General features: G+C 39.9%; 1 protein-coding gene across 1 annotated transcript in view; it reads right to left on the minus strand.

Moving 5' to 3' along the window:
* PHLPP1 (PH domain and leucine rich repeat protein phosphatase 1) overlaps positions 1 to 27,047 on the minus strand; it is a 135,665-nt gene that overhangs the window by 13,703 nt on the left and 94,915 nt on the right. Inside the window, 8 exon segments of the mRNA XM_030943948.1 lie at positions 1,580 to 1,742; positions 2,753 to 2,953; positions 11,283 to 11,438; positions 15,248 to 15,343; positions 17,223 to 17,283; positions 18,880 to 19,082; positions 21,082 to 21,312; positions 21,839 to 21,985. Coding sequence (XP_030799808.1) covers positions 1,580 to 1,742; positions 2,753 to 2,953; positions 11,283 to 11,438; positions 15,248 to 15,343; positions 17,223 to 17,283; positions 18,880 to 19,082; positions 21,082 to 21,312; positions 21,839 to 21,985 — 1,258 coding nt within the window.

Here is a 27,047-nt window from a genome sequence, read left to right on the forward strand (position 1 = left end):
CACCAACCCTGAGCTAGAGAAATCACCCAAAGGCTAGAACCCCTAAGTCTATCAAGGCACATTCCCATTGGGCAACTGTATGAACTCATCTCATGTAAGTCAAAACTAGGCTTGACTACTGACCAGGCATTTTCCTTCCACAAAGGTGGAGTCAAAGAACACTTGGCCCTCTTAGATTAAGCCACACGTTATCCCTGCATTCCCAAACCACTTAGTGACGTCCATGTCTCTTTCTTTTGCTGAAGAGAACTAAACCATAGGGAACCAGCAGGAAGAAACTGCCAGCTCTTCCAACAGCATTTTGCTGCTCAATGTGGCCAAGCAGCACTTTAAATATGACACCTCTATAAAGCATTCTGTTTTCCCCAAGATGCACAAACAAAAGGAAAAAGGTGACTGTTCCCTATCAGTATGTTTACGTTATCTTTTTTTTTTTGTTGTTAACACCACCCTCACATTTTTAAAGAAATATTCACCAGGCAGAGCCTCACTCCCCCACCCCAATTCTTCCTCTGAGAAAAAAGGCTTTACTTCTGATTGATTCTAAATGGCCCTCTGCTTCCTCTAACCATTGTTCCAAAGAGGGAGGAGTATTCAAACCCACGAGTTTGTTTGAGATTTCCTGGCTGTAACCACAAAGCTCATCTTTACATATACTCACTTGTCCAACAGAATTATTGCTCCTGCTGCTTTCCATGACCCCAGACACTGAGGCACACACAGCAGGCTGGGAACTTAGCCTTTTGACTTCACAAAGTGCCAGAAGGACACTTAAGTTGTTTTGAGTCCCTGAATAGGTAATCAGTTCTCAGCCTCAGAGGAGGACAAATTTTTCTGCTGTATCACAAGATTTGTATGCTGTGAGACAACAGTCTCCCAGCTCTGTCCAGCAGAAAGGGCACACAGTGCAAACTATTCTGCACTAGAGCCAGGCGAGAAGCAGGAACTCAGTTCACAGAAGGTAAGGAAAGCATTCATAGTGTGGTCAAGTGAAGAACACCTCCCTCAAAAGAAACGTTGGAAAAAGTACAGAATTACTTCTGGAAACATAGACAGGAGACAGATTAGCTAATCTTCCTGTTGTGCAAAGTATGACTGCAATTAGGAAAATGAAAGTTGATTGCCTAAATACTCAAATCCTGTGCTCCTTGAATTTATCTCTGTCCCTGAGGTCCACTCTGTAGCTTCCGTGGTTTTTAAGACATGCTCTAAACAAAGTCCATTCCTACAGAATCAACGAATTGCCAAGGCAGCAAGAGTTAATTACACACAGCTCTTGCCAAATGTTTAAGTCATATCAAAACAGACTGTCACAGGAAAACAATTAACACTTATCTGGCAGAAAAAATACAGTGCAACCAAGGTAAGCGTAAAATCAGATTTTGAGGCTCCTCTTCATTCCACTCTAAGGCTGCACAGGGGCAAATATTTTGCATGGGATTTCAGAGGAGAAAGCAGCTGTCAGATCCCCATACTCTCTGAGAACATACTATCCCATAGCAATGAGAGACCCGAGGGCAGAAAAGAATTGGTGAAATTGCATTACCCTTGCTTCTTCCAAAGCACATTAATTCCATACCTTTATTTCAGAAAGCTGCATGACTTCTGGGAAGACTTCAATGCAGTTGGAGTGAGCAATTACAGTATGCATACGTCTGCAGTTCATGATGGTTGTTGGAATGGCTTTCAGTTTGTTCCCACTAATATCGATTTCCTCCAACTCTTCCAGCTTGGCCATTTTGCTACAAAAACAAGAATTTGAGAATTTTTCTTCTAATAGCTGCATATTTTATTTTGAAGTGGTGATAAGACCAATGGTTTTGTTACTTTAAGAGAACAAAATCACAGACTTTGATTCCTGTTCACAGCAGTGCCTGTCATCTCTCCTCATGTAAGATGCTAACACAGTTGTGGAACAAAATGTGTACTTCGTCTGTCAGTGTTTGTTAACACTACCTTTCAAATTACTTATTTTGCTTACATCCCCCCTACTCACCAGCTCACTTTCACTCTTTCCTCCTTTCTCCCCCTTTCTATCAACTCTGGTTTCGCTCTGGTTTCTCTCTACCTCGCATTTTCCCTCCCGCTTCTAGCACCCCACTCAGCCCTTCCCCCTAAATGCGTCTCCTTCTCCTTGCTGCTGAAGTCCAGCTGCTCAGAATATCACACAAGGACAGAGATGTCTCTTCCATTATTTATTGGCATCTCTTCTTCAAGGTTGTACCCCATCAGTTTTACAGCACATCTTACACTTGAAAGATTTCTGATTAAAACAGAGTGAACTGAAAGCACAGAAATTGCTGCCAAGGCAGAATCTCCTTCTGGAGTTGAGAGGATTTTTCCCTAGTGGAGTTTAGTCCACTTCCAGAGGACATTTCCAGACGGCTGTGCTCATAAATCTTTTGTGAGGAGAGGCTCACCAGGTGTAAGCAAAGTTACCAAGCCAGGGAGAACAGAAGAGCTTGCTTGGCCTCCAAAAGCATAGAGTGACCATGCTGAATTAGTCCAGCTGAGAAGAGTTTCAAGCACCACAAAAACTCACCGAGTAACAGCATCACTCACTTGTCTGTACTGCAAGAGAGGGTAGCAATGTGCAGGAGGGCATAAGCAGGGGAATCCACCCACTGTGGTACCACTACACCCAAAATGCAGCCTCTGCCACCACATTCCTGTGTAATTCGGTTCTCACTGTGAAAATACTTCATGATGCCCACCCACCCGTGGGCCAGAGACATTGAAACAAGTTCCTTACCTTGCAGGGAAGCTCTGTAGGCGATTGTAAGCCATGTGCAAGATTTTCAGGTGTGGGTGGCCTGTCAACAAGGGTACACATTTATCTGTGAGGTTGTTATTGGTCAAATACAATTCCTGCAAGATGCTATGGGTTTCTTCAGAAAGGGTGGCTGGAGGAAGCATTTCCAGTTTGTTGGCAGAGGCATTAAGAAATCTCAGGCTGCAAAGAGAAGTTACATAAGGGAGTTCAGTCAAACATCCTGCAGGTTTTGTCTAGAAATAGAAATAAAAAACTCTATTTTTAAGAGTTAACTCTTTTTGGAGTCATAAGGTAAAGGTCAAAAGCAACAAGTTCACAATAGACCAAAAGTCTAGCATTACATGAGCAAAACTTCTGATTGTGTTTTTAATGACCACATTTGTAAGAACAAAACATCAACAAAAGGAGTACATTGAAGCGCCTCTCTCCTGTCATCAAGAGCTCTGTATCTCCAATATTACTACAACTGTAGCTACAGGTAAGAGCAATAACAAACCACATCATTTCCATACTCATTACACATAAAAATGAGTTCTGTATTCATCATCAATGAACCATGAGAATTGCCTTTCAAGTGACTAAACAAGTCCATGGTAAAAAAGCCAGCCAATTTTTCAGTATTGGTCTAAGGTGCAGACAGTATTTTGTTCAAACATTCAGGCCTGAAAACAATTGCAAAATATGAAAAGTACTCTTTGAATATTTGAATGAATAAAGATGCAACAATCACAACAAAAACCAAAACCTGAGACCAAACAGTAATTTATGCTTTTAATTTTAAAGAGAAACTGTGCTAGTAGCAAATTAAACTTTGAAAGTTACATCCTTGCTTGCTGATGTGTGCAGCAAGAGAGCTTTATCTCTGTGTAGCTTTTCTGAGCGCCCTTCCCCTGTGCCCCAACACAGCAGAAGCCCACGTTTTTATAGTCCCATCACAAGTGACAACAACTAAAGGAGCACAGAAATGGAGCTATTCTTTCTCCCCCAAAGGCCTTTTCCAGGACGGGAATAAGACCTGCTGAGATACAGGCACTGCCCATTCCTGTCAGCGAAGTTCTGTGGGCAGAGGATTTGTTAGGGGAGTGTGGTGACCATCACAGCAGCACTGTAGGTATCTTGATGGCTAGAATTCTCACCAGCAATTCCAAACAAATGGAAAAATAAGACTATTTATCCTTAAGTAACCAATTCTGGCACGAGTGTGCCTTTTCAACAGATATGGGACCTCTCTTCCTTCTGTTTTCAGGAAAGGCTGCCTTGGAGCAATGCAGAAGGAAGTGTGGGCTTGCCAGTCTGTGGCGACTGCGTTCAGGCCAGGCTGTCCTGCTCCTACCACCTAATAGGAACAGGCAGCTGCAGAGAGCAAGGCTGCATTCAAGAAAAAAGACTCAATTGTGCTGTCTCAAGCCTGTAAAGCCCACTGATCAGGACACAAAAGGCAGGTGTGTTCCTGTCCTCGATCTTAAGAGAAAGTGATAAAATACTGATGCACGCAGGAGTCCATATTGACCTTTAAGGTCTATTAATGAATGAAGTGGATTTGCAGGAGTAGCAGCTGGTTCAGACTTGCTCAGCAGTAAATAAGGGTCAGGCATGCTACAAGAGTCACGTGGAATGCCAAAGGATTAAAAAAACCCCACTATTTCCATCAGAAGCAAAAGCTTCTCAGCACTGCACAGAACTGAAACCAGGTTAGCTGTTTTACACAGACAGAGGAGTCCACTTCAGAGAAACAGTTTAATCCTCAGGCTCATTCATTATTCACAAGGGCGCTAAAAATCCAGAGGAGGAAGGGAGGAGAGGAAGGATTAGTACAGAGAAGAAAGTAAGAAGCTGAAAGGGATTTTTAATTTATTTATTTATTCTAAAAAGATGCTCAATTTCACCCTTTAGCTACAAACTAAAAATATACTAAGCTCATTCAAGGCTGGATCATTAAACCGAAGCCTACCGCATCAACAGATCCTGTGCTTAATTAAACAGCAGCAAGTACAGCTATTACTAAAGTACAGACAGTCACTACTTTGGCAATTTCAATCAAATGTGCATGGTAGTCTTCCCTCTCCACAGGATAAAGGCACTTTGATTAACAGTGAAGTCACAGTATTTTTTGTACCATTCATAGTACAAAACAGTCATCTTCAGCTCAGGCTGGAAATGCTTAAGAAACAATTAGGTTTAAGGATGCTGGGGAAAGTGAGTTGTTACAGGAAAGATGGGGATAAGAGGTGACAGCAAAACACACCCAGAAGAAAGGTTCTTCTTCAGAAGAGCATGACTTGTATCTTAGTTTTGTTCTTGCAAGCTGCATGAGAATAACCTGCAGTGTTTCACAGGTACCAGCAGCCAAGGAGGTGATTTAGAGAGCATCACAGCTCATGACTGTGAAGTCTGATCAAGAACTGCTAGCCCGCAGTACAACTAAAAGCTTCAATTAAGAAAAGGTACATTACTCTGATACAGCTGAAATTAATACAGTGTACTATACTGTAGCCATTTCAGATTCAAAAGAAAAAATTAACCATTCTTCTGTTTTCAATAAACTTTCAACATTGGTGAAATGTAACAAGATATTTCAATTTGTTCTCTCACTGGTAATAAAAGTGAGTGGAATCTGTGTGTTCCTGTCAGAAGTAAATTTTGATGCACGTATTTTCTAATGGGGAAGAGGGAGAGTAGAGTTGATGCTCTGCACACACATAACATTCCCCTCACCCTGATCTTTTGCTAAATCTTCCAGAGAGTGATACAATGACACGGGAAATAAATCCCCATCATCCTAACCTACAGCCTACTCTCTTGTTGTGAACAAAGTTTAGGTGACTAGCAAAAGTCTTGCCAACAACTCAGAATAGGAACCCTGTGGTAGCAGTGTCTCACTTTAAACAACTGACAGTCAGGGTCAGAATAGTCACACACTCATCTCTGTCTCCAGATGACATAATTAGAATTAAATCAGATTTTAGAAATGGGTGAGTTGCTTGCTTACAGGTTTTTAGACCAGTTGTTACATTAAAATGGCAAAAAACATTCTGACATAATAATTCTTTCAAGATATTGTCTAGATTTAAAAATAAAAATGAAATAGAATATAATAGGGACACTATTCTTTGGGTAGAGAACAGAATGAACCATCAGATTACTAGTACCAAAGATTTATCAATTATGTACTATAATCTTATGTTAAAAAAAAAAAAAAACCCAAACAAACACCCCCCCCAAAAACAACAAAAAACCAAAAACAAACAAAAAAGAAAACAAAAAAAACAACCCAAAGAAACCCTAGAACAAAAACCCAACAACCAAAAAAACCCAGCAAAACCTAAAACTGTAGTTGCCCATCAGGTTTTCCCTCACACTGGTTTAACACAGAAGTCCTCCTCCAGGTTATTTCCACTTCCCTATTTCTTCATCCTTGTGCAATGTGCCAGCTGCTACCTTAGAAGGCACATCTTATAAATGCCCTCCAGAGGAGTGGAGATTTACTTGGGCACAACTGTTCCCATCTCTCTTGTGCATGGACTTAAACTGATTCATGTTCCTTGAAGATTTCCCACTCATTCTGCTTATCAGATGGAAGCAGAATGTCAAGTATTAAAGCTCAGTCCAAAATTAATTGTTTCCCCTTTCCAATTCCACCCACACACTATACCACAAGCTCATGAAAAAACTACAGCATCACTACAAAGACCTGGATTCAGCAGCCTGTGCACATACCAGAGCACAATACAGCCAGGAAAGCATGAATTAACAAGCACTAAAAGAGTGTAGCAGATGAAGAAAGAAATGAAGGTGCTGGCAGGGAGATGTCTGAATTCTTCAGCTTTGACAAGGTAAATATTCTCCTCTGGAATAATAACTGAAACAGTGATCTCTGGCTGGAATAAGTCACCTTTGGTTTTTTGGGGTATTAAGTCCCTTGCTGGACTTCTCCAAAAAACAAAAATAAGAAAAAGGACTGTCCCAAAAGAATAGGCTAGAAACAAGGGCGCGGATTTAATTCAACTAAGAACACCTAATATACAGTCATATCCATTCCCTATTCACACCCAAAAGAGTCCATCTAAATTTGAACTTCCAAAAGCAGAGGAAGAATATTTTCTATATAAAGCTGCAAAAGACTTGAACTTTGCCTACCAATGCCTACCTCTAGCACACACAAAAGCTGAATAGAGACAATTGGGAGAACACAGCACCTCTGAATTCCTCACCATTTTCTGAGGCAGTTTGACAAACTCGCCTTACTGGGCAAGACACAGTCATCACTGAAAAAATGTATATTCTCCAAAAAGCTTAGGAAAGTTTGACACCAGAAAGAGGAACACAGACAACTGCATTCTTTGGTGAAGCAGCAACAAATCAAAACCACAGTGTTTAGCTTGAAAGTACTGATAAGAGTTGGAAAGAACACTGCAGTTGCAAAAAGAGAATTGCAGAGAAATCAAGATCCCCAGTTTGGCCTATGCCCCAAGATCTCCATCAGTATAGAGCAATCAAAATACAAAATTTCTTCTTCAGTGCCTTCTGCAGAGATATGCCCTCAATTTCTGATTGCCTAAGACTAAAATAATTTATGAATGTGGCAGCAGGTACGTGAGGAAGAATCCTGTAACTAAGCATGTCTTGGGGGAAAAAAGAGAGAGGGAGAAAAATAATCAAAGCTGTTTTGCCAGCCTGTGCAGAAGAGAGTATTTCTTCTTTAAAAATAAATAAAATAAATTAAAATATGGAAACACTCAAGTGAATCCCCTTCCTGTTGATGGACTGCCAGAAAATCCACTTCACTGCTCCTCCCTCATCAGCTCCTACTTTCTAACCTATCTTTAGCTATTTTATAAACCGGGATTTCCCCAGTTTCTAAAGTACCTGCTTGCAATTCTTAACCCAGCACCAAAGAGAGAAATGTGGCCAAGCATTTCTGCAACACAAGCATGTGCATCACACACTCAAACAGCACTGGGCATTCATTTGACTTGGTTTCCTCCCTCACACTTCCCCTGCATCCAGGATAGGACTGAATCCTTGTATCACAAAGAAGCAGCCACAGTGGGTGGAAATGGCAAATATCAAATGAGAGAAAATTTAACTGGGTCACCTGCCAGAACTCCAGCAAAAGCTAAACCCAACAAAACAAATAAAATAAACTCAAAACAAACAGAAAATCAAATGAGGTAGTAACAGCTGAACAAAGCTGAAAACAAAAATCCTGCAGACAAAGTCTAGACAAGCTCTGAATAGCTGACATTGGCTTAACCACCACAGCTGGCCACTACCAGACACTGCAAAACAAAGCCCAAGGTTTAAGCTGTGCACATCACAGCCACAAATCTTCACTACACAAATGCTTTAAGAAGTCTGATGGCTGTTTTAAGGGTTGACACTGAAAGCATTCATTCTAAGTAGAAAGGAGCTTAGGCAAGACACAAACCCTTCCCAACTTACCACTGTGCTTCCCCATTTTTAACCCTGCCCTGACCACTGTTTTTCTACTGTGCCCAGCTAAATCTCTTGAAAATTCATTTGTCTCATCTGGAGAGTACTTGGTGCAACAGTGTCCATGCCATTGAATGGTAGTTTGCCTCCAAGCTGCTCAAGGAAGGCAGTAAATGTCTGTACAAAAATGGGACAGTGGGAAAGGCATCACAACAGATACAGCAGAGCATAGAAGTGAAAGGCTTCAGGAATGCAGGTGCACAACAAAAGGTTCAGGACTCAGTTTGGGAGTTTTCCCCATCAGCTGCAGCAGTTGCATGAATTTTCTGTTTTTCCAGCATATGGCAATGAGAAATGAAGAGATTATCTAGCTGCCTCTGTAGCACTGATCTTGCCAAGAAAATCCCCACCCCACAAGAGAAATCCTTGCTAACATGATCAAGATGTGCATACTTTCAGTGCAATAAACAGAACCAAGTTCTATCTCGGTCAGAGAGATGTGTTATAGGCTAGTCCTCAATTTCTCCTTGACTAACAGTTTAAAATAGAAAATTAATTAAAAAGCAGACCAAAAATATCCCTAATAATACTCTTCAGCAAAAAATTACACCTTTTCATTGTTTTTTGAAGGATTAAGGCAGAAAATCAATGTTTATAGATTGCTCTATGAAGAGAACTGAGGTTTTTCAGTATTTGGGGTTTGGTTGGGGTTTTTTTGGTGAAAGTGATATTCTCTCTGTGCACCAGCGCACCCATTTCCTTTGCTTTCTCAGATGTTCTAGATGTCAAAGCCCACCAGTGCTTGTGCTGAAGTTTGCCCAAGGCACTTCACACCCACTTTGTCAAATATTCAGGATTGAGAAAGAGAAAGCGTTTATAATTCACAGCATGAGACTTCATATCCAGACAACATATCATCTGTCAGTTGCACAGACCCGAGTACCTTTCAAAAAAACCAAACCAAAACAAGCCCAAATCTTTTCAAGGCTGTAAAAGGCAAGTCATCTTATGCAGAGATAAAGGTACTGTAAGGTAAAGTGATTTGTCCAATATTACACACTGGGCAGAGACCATGGCTCACCACCCAGGAAAACCAGTTCTCTTGGCACGTCTGGCAGTACAGATTGTGCTTCCCAGGGAATGCTTGGAGAAGAGAAGCATTTTACCTTTTTAAAAGCAAAACAATCTCCTGAATGCCATTCCAGACACATTTCTGTTGACATTTAGCTGCTGATAGATGCAACCATTTGAAAACAAAAGGAAAGTTTTATGTAGGAAATCCCAAACTTAAAACGCTGATGTTGTACACTAATATAATAACCTGTACTGCTGTTTTCCTTCAGAGTTCTCACTTTTGCAGCAATCATAGGAGAACCAGCATGGACGAGCTGTACCATCTTAAACCAAGTTAAAGGGTAAGGATCAACAGGGAAAACACTACCCAAGCCAACCTGGGTTGGGTATCTACTTCTACTATCATCACAGGCAAGGGAAGCTGCATTGGTGATGAGATGTCAGAATGGGTAAGCTCTGTTTATCTCCTGTGATGGCGCATGACTTTAAGACCTGCAGAAGACTTTGAAAACACCTGCCCTATACTGCTCAAAAGCTGCAGAGGGGAAAAAAGTTCCCCAAGCCTGAATCAGCTACTTAACACTGTTATTCAAAGTATTCTTTAATTCTACCGCTTCTCAGCATATTCCTAGTAAACTTCTGGGAATCTATCCCCACTCCTGGTTTTAGCTTTGTAGTTTTTCATTTTGGCATCACAAAAAACAAACAAAAACAAACAAACCAAAACCAAAAACAAACAACCAAAAAAAACCCCAAACAAACCCAACCCTGCCTAGAGATGAGCTGCAGTACCAAAAAATCAGGTTCTCTCTCTGCCAAACTTGTGGTACACTACATCCCAGACCTACAACTTGTTTTAAATACAAATTTTGCAAAATTATTTCCTCTCATTGCTTTCAAAATACCAGGAGCTCTCTGAAAATTACTTAAAGGTTTATTTTCTTTCCAAGTTAACACATTCAACAGTTTAAGAGTTTATTTAAAAAGCATCTCAACCATCAGCCTAATTCTCCAAGTCAATTCCAGGAAATTTAACCAGATGCTCATGACAGAATTAACAGCAGCATAAAAGCATGGGTTTTGCAATACTCTTAATTAGGAAAGGAGCTCTGCCAGTGAGATCACCACCTCTTATGCTTCTGCACCTCTCAAGAAAGCCAGGAGTTTTGCATTCCTTTTGTCACAGCTAGGATCAGAAATACCCCCCGCCCCAGCGCACAATCTCACTGTCTGTTAAATTATGCATGCATTGAGCACTCAGAAATCCCATGACTATATGTGGAAGTGAAGAAGTGCAAGGAATGCTGACACCAAGTGGGGCCAGCCCATCCACCATCCCCAGATGATGCTACCAACCTCCCATATTCCAATCACAGTCTCTTGAAGGATATGTTCAAATTCAGAAAAAGAATCCCAAAACCTTGAAGACTCTGATACTAAAGAAATAGCAACATAAAAATAAGATCCAGAAAGCAGATCAAGCGGTGACATCAGCTAAATTAGTGACAAACATTTAAAAAGCATAGAAAAAAATTCAAAAAGTAGGGACAGGGGAATAACTGAATTATTCTGACAGCCTTATGCATAGATTTTGTTTTGTTTGACAGGTATAAATAAGTTCTAGCCTCTGACTGAAGGGGGGGGGAAAAAGCTTTCACACTTCATCAAACAAGCCTAAGAAATATGTATTTAAAGAAACTGCCACTAAACCATTTCAGTATATGTAGTAGAAAATAGCATGTGCTTAACTCTACAGCTAGATTCCAGAAGTAGGTGTTCAGCAGGAGCTTGGTGGGAAAAAAGAAGCAACCATATAAGGAAACAAAACCAGAATAAAAAGAATGTGCTCTGGTGAGTTGGGCAGACATCTGTTCTTACCACACAAGGCTTGGCAACTTTCAAATTAGAGGAACCTCAGATTACCCTCTGAACCAGGAAGTAACAGGCCAAGCAAGGTTCATCACATGCAAGTCAAAAGGATCCAATTTCTTTATAATTTTACCTGTTTGCTTTCAAAAGCAGGTTGGATGGTAGTTCCAGGAGCTGGTTGTGCTGCACATCCAGGACCTCCACCTGCGTTCGCTCAAGCCGATCCGGGAGCCTTCCTAACATGTTGTGTCCCGCCAGCAGCTTCCGCAAGCTACTGTTGTAAAACAACCTTAAGAGAAATGAAAAACACCAAAAATGAGAAAAATTTAAGCTAAAGAGTTCCTTTAATAATTTAAATATGGTATCATGGCTCATTACAAGAAAGTGATTCAGCCAACTGATTAGCAGATGTGATATTAATTACGCACAGATCCAAGAATGTCTTCCCACTCTACACCAACTTCTTCAAAAGGTTTTCAGAGACAGGGAAGGAGGTTCACAGATGATTCAGGAGTGAAAGTAGTGACAAAGGGTTATTTTATGACACTGTATAAAACATGAATATAGAAGCATGACAGTGAAGGAGGCAATTGCTAACAAAGGCTGCAGAAAACTGCACATGTGGGATCCCCCTAGCTAATGCAAGCACTTTAGTAGTGGGGGTGAAATCACCAGTCACCCCACAAGCTTTATAGTGCTCTACTCATCATGTGCTGATTCATAATCCAGTGCAACTCCCCACCCCCACAATTTTTCTTTTCTGTTAATACCAGACTTACATAAAGCCTCCTTTCCAGTTCTACAGCAAATGAAATTTATCTAATCGGCTTTACTTTCTCGACTTTTTACAACCAATAGACGACCTGGAGTCCCACCCCCCCGCTCCATTTTTTGTGGGGCTACAGAGAAGGGGAAGGGAGAAGAGGGCAACATAAAGAGAAAAATAGCTGTTCTGATAGAACAGTATAGCTTAAATTCACAGGATAAACAAAGGAATGAGGGCATGCACCTAAAGAAACCAAAAATAGAGCAACTCTCAATTTTGAACAGAAACCACTTCCAGCAAATTAAGAAAAAAAGATTATTCTTCATCTGCCACATGTCTTACATGCCTGCTACTGTACTGTTTAATCTGGCGAGCCCATGCAACATGCTGACCTGCTTCAATCAAATACTCTCGAATTATTCAGCATTAAAGTAAAAATCTTCCCTCTGTCACAATGACCCAAATACACATAACAAGCCTCCCACCCTCTTCCCTACAATGCATCAGGTCATGGGATTATTGTGCCAAAATCATCAATCAAGCACGTTGAGTATTTTCCCCTTGACAGATACCGTCACTCTCTGTATCTGCATGCCAGTGTTAACAGTTATCTCACTTGGCTGGATTGTCTGAGTTATGGCCATGGATACAAGTCAACAGCCAGCCCTATCATTCCAGAAGGCTCAACACGGGGTGAAAAGACTTACCAAAGTGATAATCCTATCTATTATGTATTCATTATTTAATAATTTTTGGTTTGCTCTGTTTTTACTTGAAAATCTCTCAGTTATGGATTTGCCCTTGTATTCTATTTTTTGAGACTGGCTAATACTGACAACACCAAATATCAGGGTAGAAAACAGAACTGGTTGACAGAAAAAAAAAATTCCCTTGGAGTTTTTTTTGGGATGGTTTGGGGCAGCACCATTTTAAAATTTTAAAAAAGCTGAAAATGTGCCAAAATCCTCAGAGATTTTATCTTTCCGTAATTCAGATAAACTTAGTAAATCTTTGGTGGATTTTGGTGGGTTTTTTTGGTTTTTTTTTTTTATTTGCTTTCTCTTATTTTTTAAGTCAGACAAGCAATGAAGGACTTGGCGTGGCTGAAAAGAGGTTGAAGAGCATTTAACTAAACAAGCTCCTGACGAGCCTGGGACGCCTAGTTCTCAAGCTGGGTGGGGAACCAGGATGCTGGGACTGCTCTTCCATACAGGCAGCTTTCCCACTTGCCCAATTCCCACTGGAAGTTTTTGTGAAATCAATAAATTCTAAGGACAAGCACGTCATTCATCATCAGCATCTTCTCAGAAAACATGGTTTGGTGTAAGCATTCTACCAACTCCTTTACTAAACAACTCTTCAAGAGAACACAATGTTGAATACAGATAGATCTTTTTCAAAAAACAGACAAAAAGGAACAAAAACACATACAAACATCTATTCACTGATGGCAACAAGATCATTTTGGCAACTCCTAACTGAAGCAGGAGTTTTTTTCCTTTCTCTTTGGGAGTATGATTTTTATGAATTTATCCTGCATAGCTAAGACTGAGTACCCTTTCTTGTTATTTTTCAGTACTTTTAAAGCTAAAACAGTTGCATTACATCCCAGGGGACATTTTTCTTTTTCCCTTAATTGAGACAAATGCTAGTACGGAAACCTCTATTTCAACTGCTTCCACTCTTTGTCTTCAAGGATTATTTTTCTGGTTCAAGAGGCAAACACACAGCATCAAGTGTAGTTTGTTTAGATCAGATGCAATATTCACCCCACCAGGAATATGCTGGTCACTCAAGGCTTGAGCATTTGTGTTTAAGTGTCACAAGCAGCCTGCTAGGGGATCCCTGCTGATTCACTTCACAGGTTTTCAGAATGCTATTCTATGTAGAAGAAGTACAGAACAGAGCACTTGAACACACTCATTCAGTTTTTACTTGCATTTACTTAATACTTAAGCATGTTGAGCCATTTGCATTTGAGTCCAGACCCAAATTTCCCCTAAAGTTTAAGATATGCAAAGCCTGCCTTTCAAATGGAACAGGACCCTAAAACTGAGCTGACTTATTAGGAGCTAAGCTATCTAGACATATACTACAAAGAAGAACTTTCAAAGATAAGCTATTTCCTGGGGTTAATGATAAGATGGCAGGAGAGACAAGTGGGATGTTGACTGTACCTAATTTCAGCTAATCATTAATCTCCCAGAGATATCCGGTATGCCTTGAAAGTCCTGGCTGTTATGAAGTGCAAATGAAAGAAAAATGAACTTTTGCACCCCCATCTTCTGAGTAGGCACGGCTTCATTTTTTTGTGTGTGTGTGCATGAAAAAACAGAGGGATTAACAGTCTGCTCATCAGCCTGCTAGTTTGCTTGGTAACTCTCCTTACATTCTCTTCTGTCCATATTTTTGAAATCTACTCTTTTCCCATTTCTGACACTAAAACGGACAAGTTTACACCATCTTATACATACACCTGACCCAGAAAAAAATATCATTCTTGGTTTCTGATGCTTTTCTGTGCTGTAAAGCTCCTTAAGAAGATATTTGTACTTGATGATCCTTGTGGGTCCCTTCCAACTCAGCTTATTCTGTGATTTAGTAGCTCATGATACATTATCATCTTACACAACATCTCATTTGAAGTGTACAGAACAACCTAAAATGACAGCTCTCTTCCAGTGAAGGCAGGAATTTAAAAATGCCCAACATCACCACCTAAGCAGTATAATTCACCTGGAACAGACAGCTCTCTCTAGAACAAATAATAGCAAGACTCATTTATTATTTAAACTCAACTCCTATTTTGCTTCCTCTTGACTTCTTTGTTATCATTTATATTTATCAATTTTAAGTTTAGACTTCTGGAAAAGAGATCATCTTGGTAGTGAAGGCAATTGTTCTTCTTGCAGGAGTTTACTTACTTGATGAGGCTTTCCCTTCTTTAAACCCTTTTTCACTCAAACAGGGCTGTGAACTGGAGTCTCCAAGCATCACTGAAACTAAATTGCAAGTGCTGGATTTCTGAACTGTCATGTAAAGCTATGGCTGTAAATATTTAATATTCAGTACTAAAAATGGAGTGCTTTCCTGCCTGAACAGCCACATGAACAGCTTCAAAGTTCAAAGGCACTACTTTCTCTGCATGACAGTAAAAGAAGAAAGGCTAGGTGGAAGCTCGAGGCATGACGACACCCCACAAGGTAAAAATAAAATCAAACAAAAGATAAAACAGCCCTGACAGTCACTGGAACAAGCTAAACACTGAGTCAGCAATTATTTTTTAATTGTTTATCCTGTTCCCCATTGTGGAACTGGTCTGCAAGACTTACCGGGCAGGCAGCTCACGTATCTGATTGTGGCCAACATCCAACACTTCCAGTTTCCTGCTGTCACACAACCACTCAGGCAGGTTTTCCAGGTGATTTCTATGAATAAAGAATACAAAGAGGTGTAACTAAATTATAATTGAGATGTAAAGGCTATTAAGAACACAGCCTCAAGAGAGATACAGATACCTGCAGGAAACAAATCTGCTACATAGCATGTTGCCTGTGAGATTCTATCATCCATCCTTCTTCAAGGACATTACCAGTGCAATCAGGTCCTGAGTGAGGGGGCAAGAAAGCTAACAGCAGTGTTATCTCCCTACATGTGCAGTCATTAAGAAAATGGGAAAAAAAACCACTTCCAAATTACCAGGGGAGTATTTAAGAGTATCACAGTACCAAAGCCAAAATCTCTCCAAGGAGAAGAAAATTTCTGAGATGCTCCTCAGAAGATATTCAAACCTTACACAGTTGAAATATCTCTTCAATTTCTCAAGTACACTGAAATACACTCAACCATTCTTTTTGCTATCTCAATGAACAGAGCAAAATTTATTTTGTGTATCTTTCAAGCCAACTCTTTTGCTTTTCTTGCATTTATCTTCACAGAAACTAACCCTTCTGGAAACTAAAATCTTGGAGGCAAGGTTTTCCAAATACTGCATGAAAACGTGCAAATAGGCACTGTGGGGCACTCCTGCATCCTGCCTTAATGACAGAAATTAGCAGCACAAGACACATGGAAGAGATTGTGTGCAAATGCATCCACATAATGACTACTTCAGTCAGAATACACAGATGCAAAGTGGACATCAAATAATAGTTGGGCACTTGCAGACCTGAAGTTCAGGAATAGGATACTTATGAAGCATGAATACAATCAATCATGTACTCATAGCCTTTAGTCTATTCCTGCAATAGTACTCAATCAAAATATGAAATGGCAACCCAACCCCTCCTCTCAGATAGCTTCCTTTCTGATCTCAAATGGATTTCCCAAATTCCAAGAGAGCCAAAAAGCTAAGGACACCGCACCCATTTAGTTACAATGCCATCACTGCAATGAAGCACAAAAAGGGTTTTGTGATCAAAATCGTGCATTCTGCACCAATTTCATTAACAAAAAATGGAGGACACAGTTTTTCAAAGATCGCTTTTCAGCAAATCCCTTATTTAGTCACACCAGTGTGTTACATTTAGGACAATGTGAGTAACTCAGGGCTGATGAAACTTCCAAGTTGATGGCCACCAGCCCAGGTAGCTCACTAACTGTTATGATCACCCTCAACAGCGTGAGCACTTTACGCAGGTTTTTTGATGAATGAGATTATCACTTTAAATGCAGATGAGTAATTTCTTAAATAAGACAGCCATTAGGCACGTGTATAAATGTTTCCCCGATTCATTCCTGGAACTGTAAAACAACTAAAACACCCCCTTTTTCAATTTCTTCCCTTATCCCACCCCCCTCATTAAGGTGAAATTTATGTATGCATTCAAATGGCAACTGCAGACATCCCTGCAGCAGCCAGGGCTGCAGAGAACTACGAGGAGCTGCAGGAGCTGCCAAACTGATGAGTAAACTATCAAACTATCACCTACGCTGTGCTTACGCTGCAGACATATCCAGAAAGAAACTTCTCAACAAGTCTCAGATTGGTGTGTGTTTGAATCATCATGTTCTAACTCCATAAGACAGGAAATCTTTAGATCATGGAAACTCTTTAACTATAAAGAAATACCAATTTTGATTTGGGCAATAATAAAAAAAAAGAGAAATTCTATAAAAAAGAAACAGGAAAGAACTGACCTTCTGAACTGCAGGAAAAAAGTATCCTCTAACTCTGAAAATTTGTCTTTTCTTATCCCAAGGTCCAGTTCCTACCCCCATTCCCATTCAGCAAGATGACAGTGAATGACATTGTTCCATAAATCTCTGATTTGTATTTCACAGGTCCAAGAAAAAACATACTCTTACCTAGAAATATCCATATAAGCCAGGCAATTAGGAACTGGATACACATCAAGGTGAACAAGTTCTAGGGGAAAAAATACATATAACAAGAAAAGTGGTGATAAAGATTTGCACTTAAATGACTGTTCCATAAGAACTATTTTAAGACCTAACACACAGAGATTTCAGACCACATCAATAACCTAAAAAATTTCTGAAGATATGGACCTTTGTGAACCCCTTGTGAGTTCTGTTTCTTTATTATGTTTTATTACATTTGCTATGTTACATTATACTTGCTATGACTGACACTGCATAACTGATCAGGGATGAGAAAGTAGAGGATTTTAAAAGTTTCATGGCAAATTCTCATTTTTTCCATTTTTGTCACAAGAGCTGTAACTTCACCTCCACCGCCCTCTGCCCAGAAGAGTCAGTCACAAAACTGCTCTACTTTTTTCTCACTGGTCACTTGAGATATAAGCATGGGAAGGGAACCTCCCCACTCTGGAACAGCAAGTTACAGAATACCAGAGTCCTTTAGGTCATGGCAAGATCCAGAGTATTTGTCAACACATTACATAAGCCTTGGCATGACTGTGGAGTTCCCAGTTGCAGGCAGATCTTTTATAAGACAACTACAGCTAGTAATGTTTTATTGAAGCAATCAAAATATAGTTCATATCCTAACGTTTCAGATAGCTAGTGCTTAGTGTTAAGTTTAAAAAAACCCAAAACGCAAACAGACACTTATTTAAGCCTACAGAAAAATCAACTAAAGTGCAGCTGTAACAAGCACCCTCTTTGGAAAATGAGATGAAAACAAGGTGGCCGAGGGTAATGAGAGGACAAGCCAGGAGGAACAGCAAGACCAAATAGGCAGTTGGTTGCAAGACATGGGTTGACTTGGATTCTCAGCCCACATTGAACAGCACATGCTCAGATTATGTTAACTTTTCTCAGCTACAAAGATCCTGGCATGAATACTTAATGAAGGCGCAGGCTTAGATATTGCTAAGATGACAGCCTTTTAAAGGCAGTTCAAACTGCTCATCAAATGCACAGTTCTCCTACTTTGCATTTTCTTTATTCCACACTGAACTACTCTAAATGATAAAAATCGTGGTGCAAACTGAGTATTTTAAGTAATAGCAGTTTCCAGAGACAGATCAAACAGATCCTGTTCATGAAACACAGCAGTCATGCAACTGCACATGCACAAGGCTGCATTATTTTTATTATCAAATACAAGGAAATGAAGTTACCATTATGAATTTCAGAGCTTTCTGGACAGGCTAAGCAGCTAGAGGGAGGAGCAAGAATTTATAGTTTTGGGTTGTCTCCCACTTTTTCAAACTTTCTCAGTGCAGAGAAAAGCAGTAAATTCCTACTGGTTTTAGTAGAGCAACACATCAATGCCACCAAAACAAGTGACAAATTCAAGAACCCTCCCTACTGACATAGAGAAGAATTTCTAAGATTTTTACAGTTCTTAGACCTCCAAATCATACTTTTATTAGGAAGTCACTTCCAAAGCTCAGAACTGACAGTAGCATTACACAGCACATGTGAAACCCTTTTATCTAGGACTGTGTCAAGAACCTCCTGATTATATGCACTACACTCCAAAAGCATCTCACAGAGAACCAGGTACAATGACAATACCACAGCTGCCACTCACCATTGCAGGAAGCATAGAGAGCTTTGAGGAAATAGCCGCTGATTTTGAGGGTCACCAGCTGATTCCGCTCACAGTGCAACACTTCCACATTGTTAAAAACTGTCGCATCCAGCTCCCCAAGTTTGTTGTCTCGCAGATCGAGTTGGGTCACATGATGCAGAAAATCTATTTCATCGGCCTCCAATCTCCTAATTGAATTCAATCTTGCAGACAAAAAAAGGAGATGAGTTGTAGTTATAAGGCAGGCTCCTGCTGACAAACCATTGCTTGCTCTACAATCAATCAGCTGCACTGGATTAAACTAGCACACTTTCATGTTCTGATCAAGGTTGATTTTTAATATTTTCCCCTTTGTTATGTTACGGTTTTAATCCTTTGAAAAGCAGTATAGCTATGCTCTGTAGCTTTATCCCTCATGACAAAGGAATGATGACACCAAGCTCCTTTCTAAACTACTTTGAAAAGTACTGATGAAAAGCTCTGCAAGAAGCTAAGCATTACTGTTACTGTGCCTATAAAAATAAAAGATGATCTGGCTGTTATTTGTGCCCAATAGTTTGGAAAAGAACAAAGCCTCTACAGTTCTTGCTGGCCTATCATCTGCTGGAAAAATCCAGCACATACAAGCAACCAGCATGTACTGGAGACCCTTGCCTTACTGAAAGGCCAAATTGAGATTTATGAATTCCCCTGTATTTGCTTTTCGCCTCTCCATGCTCCACAGCAAGCAAATTCAGAGACCTGAAAATGGGTGTTGAAAGAAAATGAAGAAAAAATCCAAGACAATTGGGTCTGACAGATAAAGAGGACAGATTTTACACATCTTCACTGAAGTGCATTGATACTGTTAATACTCAGCAACTTCCCCAGAAGTTATAACTGAATGAGATTATCTATAGCCCCATAAAGTTTAAGACAGCAGAGCACTCCAAAGAGATCAGTTTCAAATTCTCAGCTCGGAGCAGAACACTAAAATCAGTGGAGTAACTTCTGCTGGCCCACTAAGCCAGCTGAGCCCTCACTACAGCAGATGACAAACACTTGTAGTTCTCCTGTTGCTCCTGCTTTCCAAGCATTGCCCTCTGTGTAACAGTTGTTTTTAGAGTAGCTACATCTTCCAGTCAAAAGAATAAGGGTAATTATTATGCCCCCTCCAACACCACCTTACCTTTTATATTTTCAATTGGCAAGTAGTGCTTCTTTTGATTTCACTGAAGCAAAGCACTTCATTGTACAGCAAGTACAATATTTACTATTTCAGTTAGTGCCACAAAGAACCACTGCTTACTGCTAGGTGCAGAAAAGATGCAGCAGATAATCAGAGGGCTGGAACTGCACCACTGGAACTCATGGCCAGGTCAGCCACAAAGTTCCTTCTCTGAGGCAAATTTATTTGCTTTTAACATATGTACAAACACAGATATATTTTAACCCTACCAGAAGCACTTCAGAATTCACCTATCTATTTTAGCTAAACTTATGCTGGCCCTTCCTAGACTGCAAAGTCTTGACAGCTACATGGCCATACAGTAAAATAAGTTTTATCTTACTTTAGCTTAACTACATGGTTCCAAAATTCACAGGTATATGGACCTCATGGTCCAGACTCTGAATTGAGCCTTGACCATGATTGCAGAATCTGTCTTCCCCAAAGACCATAACAATAGAGAACCACCTCATACCAGAGCCATTTGTAATAAGAATCTCTTTGGACTCCTCTGAGGGTACCAATAAAACAACATTACTCATGGTGGACAAGGCCTTTTAACACACCAAAAAATATTAAAATATCTGTTTTTGCCCTTTCACCTTCAATGACCTTTTCTTCACCTCACAAATCTGTAACACTTCAGATAGAAGCTTTTTGGGCCAGGGACTATCATGTCTATTGCATTAACACTGCAGCAACACAAACTGCAGGAATCACAAGTGCCCCAGGCTCTGTTTTCTTTGATCCTTCGGTGCAAACATTCATTTCCCCTAAAACTCATTTCATATTGATCCCCCTAAATGCTCTAACTTCCTCAAAGAAGAGTGGTAAGTCACTGCAAGTGCTGGGAGTTACATAACACCACCAGAAACATGGGTCAGTGGACAAACACAAGAGATTTATACCCAGAGGCAATTCTGACAGCCAAGGAGAAGCCATTTCAACACAAATAATTTAGGCTCGCTTATTCTTCCCCTTTTCTGAAAACCTACCTTAGATCCACATGCTTAATATGAGGCATCCTTTTTAACACCTGTAGGTTCAGGGTATCCATGCAGTTTCCTGACATACAGAGCTTATCCATGGCAGTCAGCTTCTCCAGCACTCCAGGAATGTCAGTGAACTCGTTGAAGGACAGACTCACATAGCTGAGTTGATGAATATGCTCCAATTCATCGGGAAGGGACTGGAGAAAGTTGCCATCCAGCAAAAATGTCTGCAAGCTATTAGGAGAGGGGAAGGGAGAGTGAAGTAAATGAGTGACCTGTTAAATCCCATTTCCTTCCTATAAACACACAAATCTGCTGCAGTTACAGTGACATACAATATACAAAAGGGCAGCAGAAAGAAAAGTGCTAATGAATAATGCTGTAACAGCTGCTACAGAAGATATTCACCAAATAATTAAAAGCTTTGGCAACTATGAAGCGTAGGCTGTTAGACAGTTCTATCTCCAGAAATACAACTCGTATGACAGCTGAAGAACATAAGCAAGAAGGGTTAAAAGATTTTCTTCACCATGAAGGTGACCCTTGTGTCAAATGCTGGAGACTGGATGAGCTCTGAGGCACAAAGAATGCTTTCCCTCCATCCACAATTGCTTCCATATGGATCTACAAGCCAGTCTGCTCTGACAGAACCCTGTAAGTTTAAACTATTTCTCATAGCAGGAGTATGCAGAGTCATGAAACTGCTGTTGCCTTTGTTGTTGTCAGGCTGTGCATGTGAAAGTTCTAAGAAAGTACTTGCTTGTGCATTTCTCCTACAGCTGCTGGAATGCTTCTGAGGGCATTGCAGGACACGTTGAGTTCAGTCAGGGTTGGGATATTGCAGACTGCCAGTGGGAAGTCTCCTAAATTATTATTTGAAAGGTTAAGGCTCTTCAATTTGGTGAATCTAAAATGAGATAAGAAAAAAATAAAGGAATCAAATAAAGTAATCCACACTAAGTTGCCTCACAATGATTAATATAAGGCAAGTTTGATTATGTACATACAAATCACATTCATTTTTAGTTTATATGCTCAGAACAACTAGGGAAATGACCAGACACTCAAATTCAACACCACTTCTAAGAGTTCACTCATGTTAAGCTGACAAAGAGAAACACACCCTCCTGAACAACACATTAAATGCATTTTCCAATGAGTGTAACAAACAAAAAATCCCTTGCCATCCTTATATATTTCACGTCTGTGGCATCTCACTCTCTACTAAAGCACTGCTATTTTCCCGAACCCAATTTGGTAGTAAAACTACCCTTGTGGTAGTTTTACTAGCAAAAGTGCAGGAAATTCTCAGACTATTTGAACACTTATTTTTTGTGGTGCTGCTGACCTGTGTGCTCAGGACCATTCATGTTCGCCTTCCAAACAAAAATTCGCATTAGAATAGACTGTTTGGAATACAAGTGGGAAATGTTCTGAATTAAAACGGAATTTAGCACAGCTTCCATAGTGACAGACAAAATTTTGTCCTTGACAGGTCACAGAACTCTTAAAGCCCCTTGATTTATGACATCAGCCAAAAACAAAAGCAACTTGCATGAGTTTGCCTTACTAAAAATGACCAAAACCATTTATACAAAAAACCCAAGAAGGGGACAATCCAATTAGCCAGCCTGCATGTTCAGCAACATTATTATGGTTGCCTGACAACCACTGGGAGGTGTGCCTAAAGCCAAGTAAAAGGATGAATGAAAAGATCTGTGTCAGATCCCGATAGATGGAAGGAAGTTTCTTTCTGGCACAGCTTATACCAGGACATTTTATCTGGACTTAATTTTCCCTTCATTAAGGATCAAGTCCTTTATTTGTGTGAGCAGACTTTTATATAACTTGGCAATGGAAGCAAAACTGCACCCATGAGTGCTGCTACTCCACATAAAAGTAATCTCCAGCAGCATGTGCCAGTGTATCCACAGCCTCTGCATCAGCCTAACCTCAGAGAACTTTGTTCTCCTCCAACCAGGAAACATGGAGAGCAAATGCACCAAGCATTAAAAGGTTAAAGAGTTTTAATAGCAAGACTGACAAATCCCTAGCAGCTACTGCAATCAACTGGCACACACAGTATTGCCTAAATCAAACTCATGTCACTGACTAAAATTCAACTGAAAACATAAGCAGTGCCTTGGTATGGTACTTCAGTGAGGGCAGGTTGTAAAGCCATATAGCATTTACACAGGCTTGCAGCAAGCAAGGGAATGCTGTACTCTATAGTGCTATTTTGATGCAATGACGGCAGGAAAAAAACATAGAAAAAACATTGCCAGAGTTACCACAAATTTTGAATGCCCTGTGCCATGCTGGAGGCAGAAGAAGTTTGGAACAAAGTTAGATGGAGACTAAAGGAAATCTTGCAATCAAATTAGTGCTGCAGGGGAAAAATGCTACTGTGCAGAAACAATGACTAGTCTATCTCTAAAGGGAGAACTGTAAATTAAAAAGGAGGCAAAGGTAAGTTAGTAAGAGCTGCTAGCCAGAAAAATAAATACGCACGTTTTAAACACTATACTTTCATACTCCTCTATACTGAGAGAAAGGACTTAAAAATCTTCAATCTAGAACTGAGACACACAATCCTGCATTTATCTTGAAGATAACTGTAGATTTAGGGCACAGATATACTGCCTTGAAATTTGGGGTGCTTCTGTGGTGGAACAGCTGTCCCACATCATCCTCAAAGTTAGCTCCAAATACAAACAAGAGTGCTCCAAGCACTGGACTCTGGGCCTTTAGAATATTTTCTCCCATTTAGGCAAGTAAAAAAGAGTAAAAATGTGAAGATTAAGTCAAAATAACTCAGCTGCTGGAGGAACATCAAAATGTAACTTATCCAATTTTCAAGCCAACCATGAAAAAATAATTAACTCATTTAACAACCACAGCGAGGCTACAGCCTTTACCTGTGCCACTCTGTAGTCTCAAAAGGATAGTCTCAGGGCCTTTGTCCACTAAAGAATCTACTAGAAGATCCCAAACACAATCTTGAGATAAAATTACAGAAGATCAAACTAACAGTGCAAAGAGGACTGGGGCAGCAGGTGGTAAAGGAAACTAAGAAATACAATAACTCCAGTGTCATGTTCAGCTTCAAGGTTTTCTGCATACATTCTTGTGCATAACTGCCCTAGGTCAAAAAGGAGGAGAGGAAAAAAGTTCCCCTTACCCAATATATCTGGATTACATCTCTACTACTCTAATGTATGTTGTACTGTGTGCTTATTAAAGGTCTTTGGTGAATAATCTAACTAGGCAGGAAACAACTGAACTGGTTAACGGGTCTATGTAGTGCATAAGCGAGAATGAATAATACATCCAGTACTGGACACACTCATACAAAATGCACAAAATGTACATCAAAAGATACACAATGAAAGTTCATTGTTGAATCACATTTACAGAAACACTGAAAGATAGACACCATAGTCTTAGTTACAGTTAAGGCACTAATTTAAGACATCTGGCTGGAAAGAGGTATTTTGTACCCCTGTTGCAAGCATGTTCATTTAGAAAATGCTAAAGTAATATTTCTTCCCATAGAGCATTGTCAAGTGCAGAACATTACTGAGCCAAACTAGCAGGCATTTGCTCAAAGTTAAGACCTAAGTCCACCTCTCATCTTTGGCTACTCACTTCACACTATGCACATCACAAACATCACTTGTGTTATGGAGCACTGCCACACCGCACATTTAAAATGCTGCATTGTTTATAGCGCTTCTTATATCTACACAGATTTACAGTCAGTCACACCAGTATCACTTGTATATCACATCAATATAAACAAGGTAGGAGGGAAGTATTTTAAAGACTTAAGATTTCTGTTGCCACTGAGTTTGCAAAGTATCAGGCTTCCAACAGATTTTATAGAGCAACATCTTTGCTGTTTTCTCACATCCAAATCTTTACTCTTATCAGAAGCAGGCACACACATCAATGCTGCCCACATGGCATTGCTAGAAAGAAAAAAAGGCACAACATTGCTCATTTGAGGCACGACAGTGTAATAACCTCACATCAAGTCCATACATATGCTTTTTGTCCTTCTTCCACAGTTCCAGACTTTGTTATCTCTTAGTAAAAGTCATCCTGAATGAAGAACAGCATCTCTCAATACACTAAACTCAGTTAGCTTACTAAGCTTTCTATTGTAATGGCAAATACATAAACACTCACTTTGCTGAACAAAAATAGCCCTACTTTAAGCTAGAGCAAAATGTTGACATGTCAACCCTTGGATTTAAACATGCAATATGACTGAACACTAATTGCCCTAATTGAGTCAAAAACTGCCCACTTACTTAATCCTGAAGCTGCCATTTCAGGAAGGGGTTTAGTTTGACATATGAAAAATAAGGAGAGGGACTAACAAGAGAAGTTTGTATTACAGCAGAGCAATGAACTGACGGCTAATTTCAAATTCAGCTCTACCTGGTGTGAACAGCAGAAGAATTTCCATTACACAGTACAGCATTTGTGTTCCACTATGTTTGGGGCAAGGGGAATAGCGTATTCCAACTGGGGATCACACACCATCACTGAAATCCAGCCATAACAGGCTCATCTGACAAAACTGGTCTTGCCCTACTCTTGCCAAAAACAATTAAAAAGCAGTATTTTACTACACCTGCAAGGGAAGGCATGGCTTAATAAAGAACTCAATCTAAGGAAAGCAATCACTTTCCCAAACCTCCCTCCAGAACCTGGGCTCTCATGACTGTGCTGTGGTTACAGCTCAATATTGTTTTCAAGCATCAACGTCAGTGTCCCTCATTCTCAGCACCATTTCGGAGCAGAGCAACAGTGTTTGCCTTGCAGTGCTGTGACAAGTTTTAGAACTAAACTAAAACTTGCCACCTTCTTGAACACCTTCTACTCTGGCCACTTACTTAACCAATATGAGACTTTCCCTAAAATTCTGCCATGGCAATTTTCTGCTTGGAAACAAGCAGTGCAAATTACTCTCTTTCTGCAGTTGTGCTGGATTACCCTCCATGGTCTTACTGCCTAAGGGAGTTGCTAGCCTAGTGCCAGAAATACTGTGATAGCATTCCCTTTCCAGAAAGGTGTCATTGCAAAAGTCCTAAATTAGTAATATAATTCAAATGATGTTAAGATGAGTTTGTATAGTTAAGTCAAATTCAGACTATCTCCAAACTTAATAACAATAAAGCTTTTATTATATTACATGGTTGGTAAGAGTATCATGAAGACAAGAAAACCAAGTGTATGGTTTTGTTAGCGGAAATAACTTGAACCTACACAACTACACAATGCAGTTCTCAGTTTCTGCACATACCTACCACACACTGCTTCATATGGGGAGAAAGACTGACCTCAGAGGAAGGACAAAATTCTTAGGAAAAGGTAGTGAAAATATATTCACTTCCTCTTTATTGGAAATTTATAATGGAAGTACAAAAGCACTAACTAGGAGGGGACTTCCAAATTGAAACATGTTTAACTACATGAAAAGAAACCCCTTATTTTGGAAGCCATATACAAAAAAACTAGACAAGTAAATTGGAGACTGATACACAATAACTGGATTCCATGTATGTTCACTTGTTGAAACATTACTTGGAAGAGAGACTGCTGTACTTAGCCTTACAGTTCAATAAGTGAATCCAATTAACCCAAATGCAATTTCTACTTTTAGACTACACTATTTTAAAAGCCTGTATTTCTTACTGCCATTTATTTTTCTCATACCACTATTAAGTTCACTGTTCCAATTTAAAAATTAGAATTTAAAAAAATTCCATGTGTTTCAGGCATTAAACCAATTTTGCAATTGTCCCCACTTAGTCATTTGCAGAGATTAATTTTATGATTTAATTTTTCTTTAATTAAGTATCACTGATTTTTCTGGGTGTTCACAAGGGCACTTTCTTGAGACCACAAAGATATAGAGGACTTAAGGAGAACACAGTCATGAAGGCTTGGAAGGATGC

Source organism: Camarhynchus parvulus, chromosome 2 (assembly GCF_901933205.1).
Source record: "Camarhynchus parvulus chromosome 2, STF_HiC, whole genome shotgun sequence".
In the NCBI taxonomy this organism is placed as follows: Eukaryota; Metazoa; Chordata; class Aves; order Passeriformes; family Thraupidae; genus Camarhynchus; species Camarhynchus parvulus.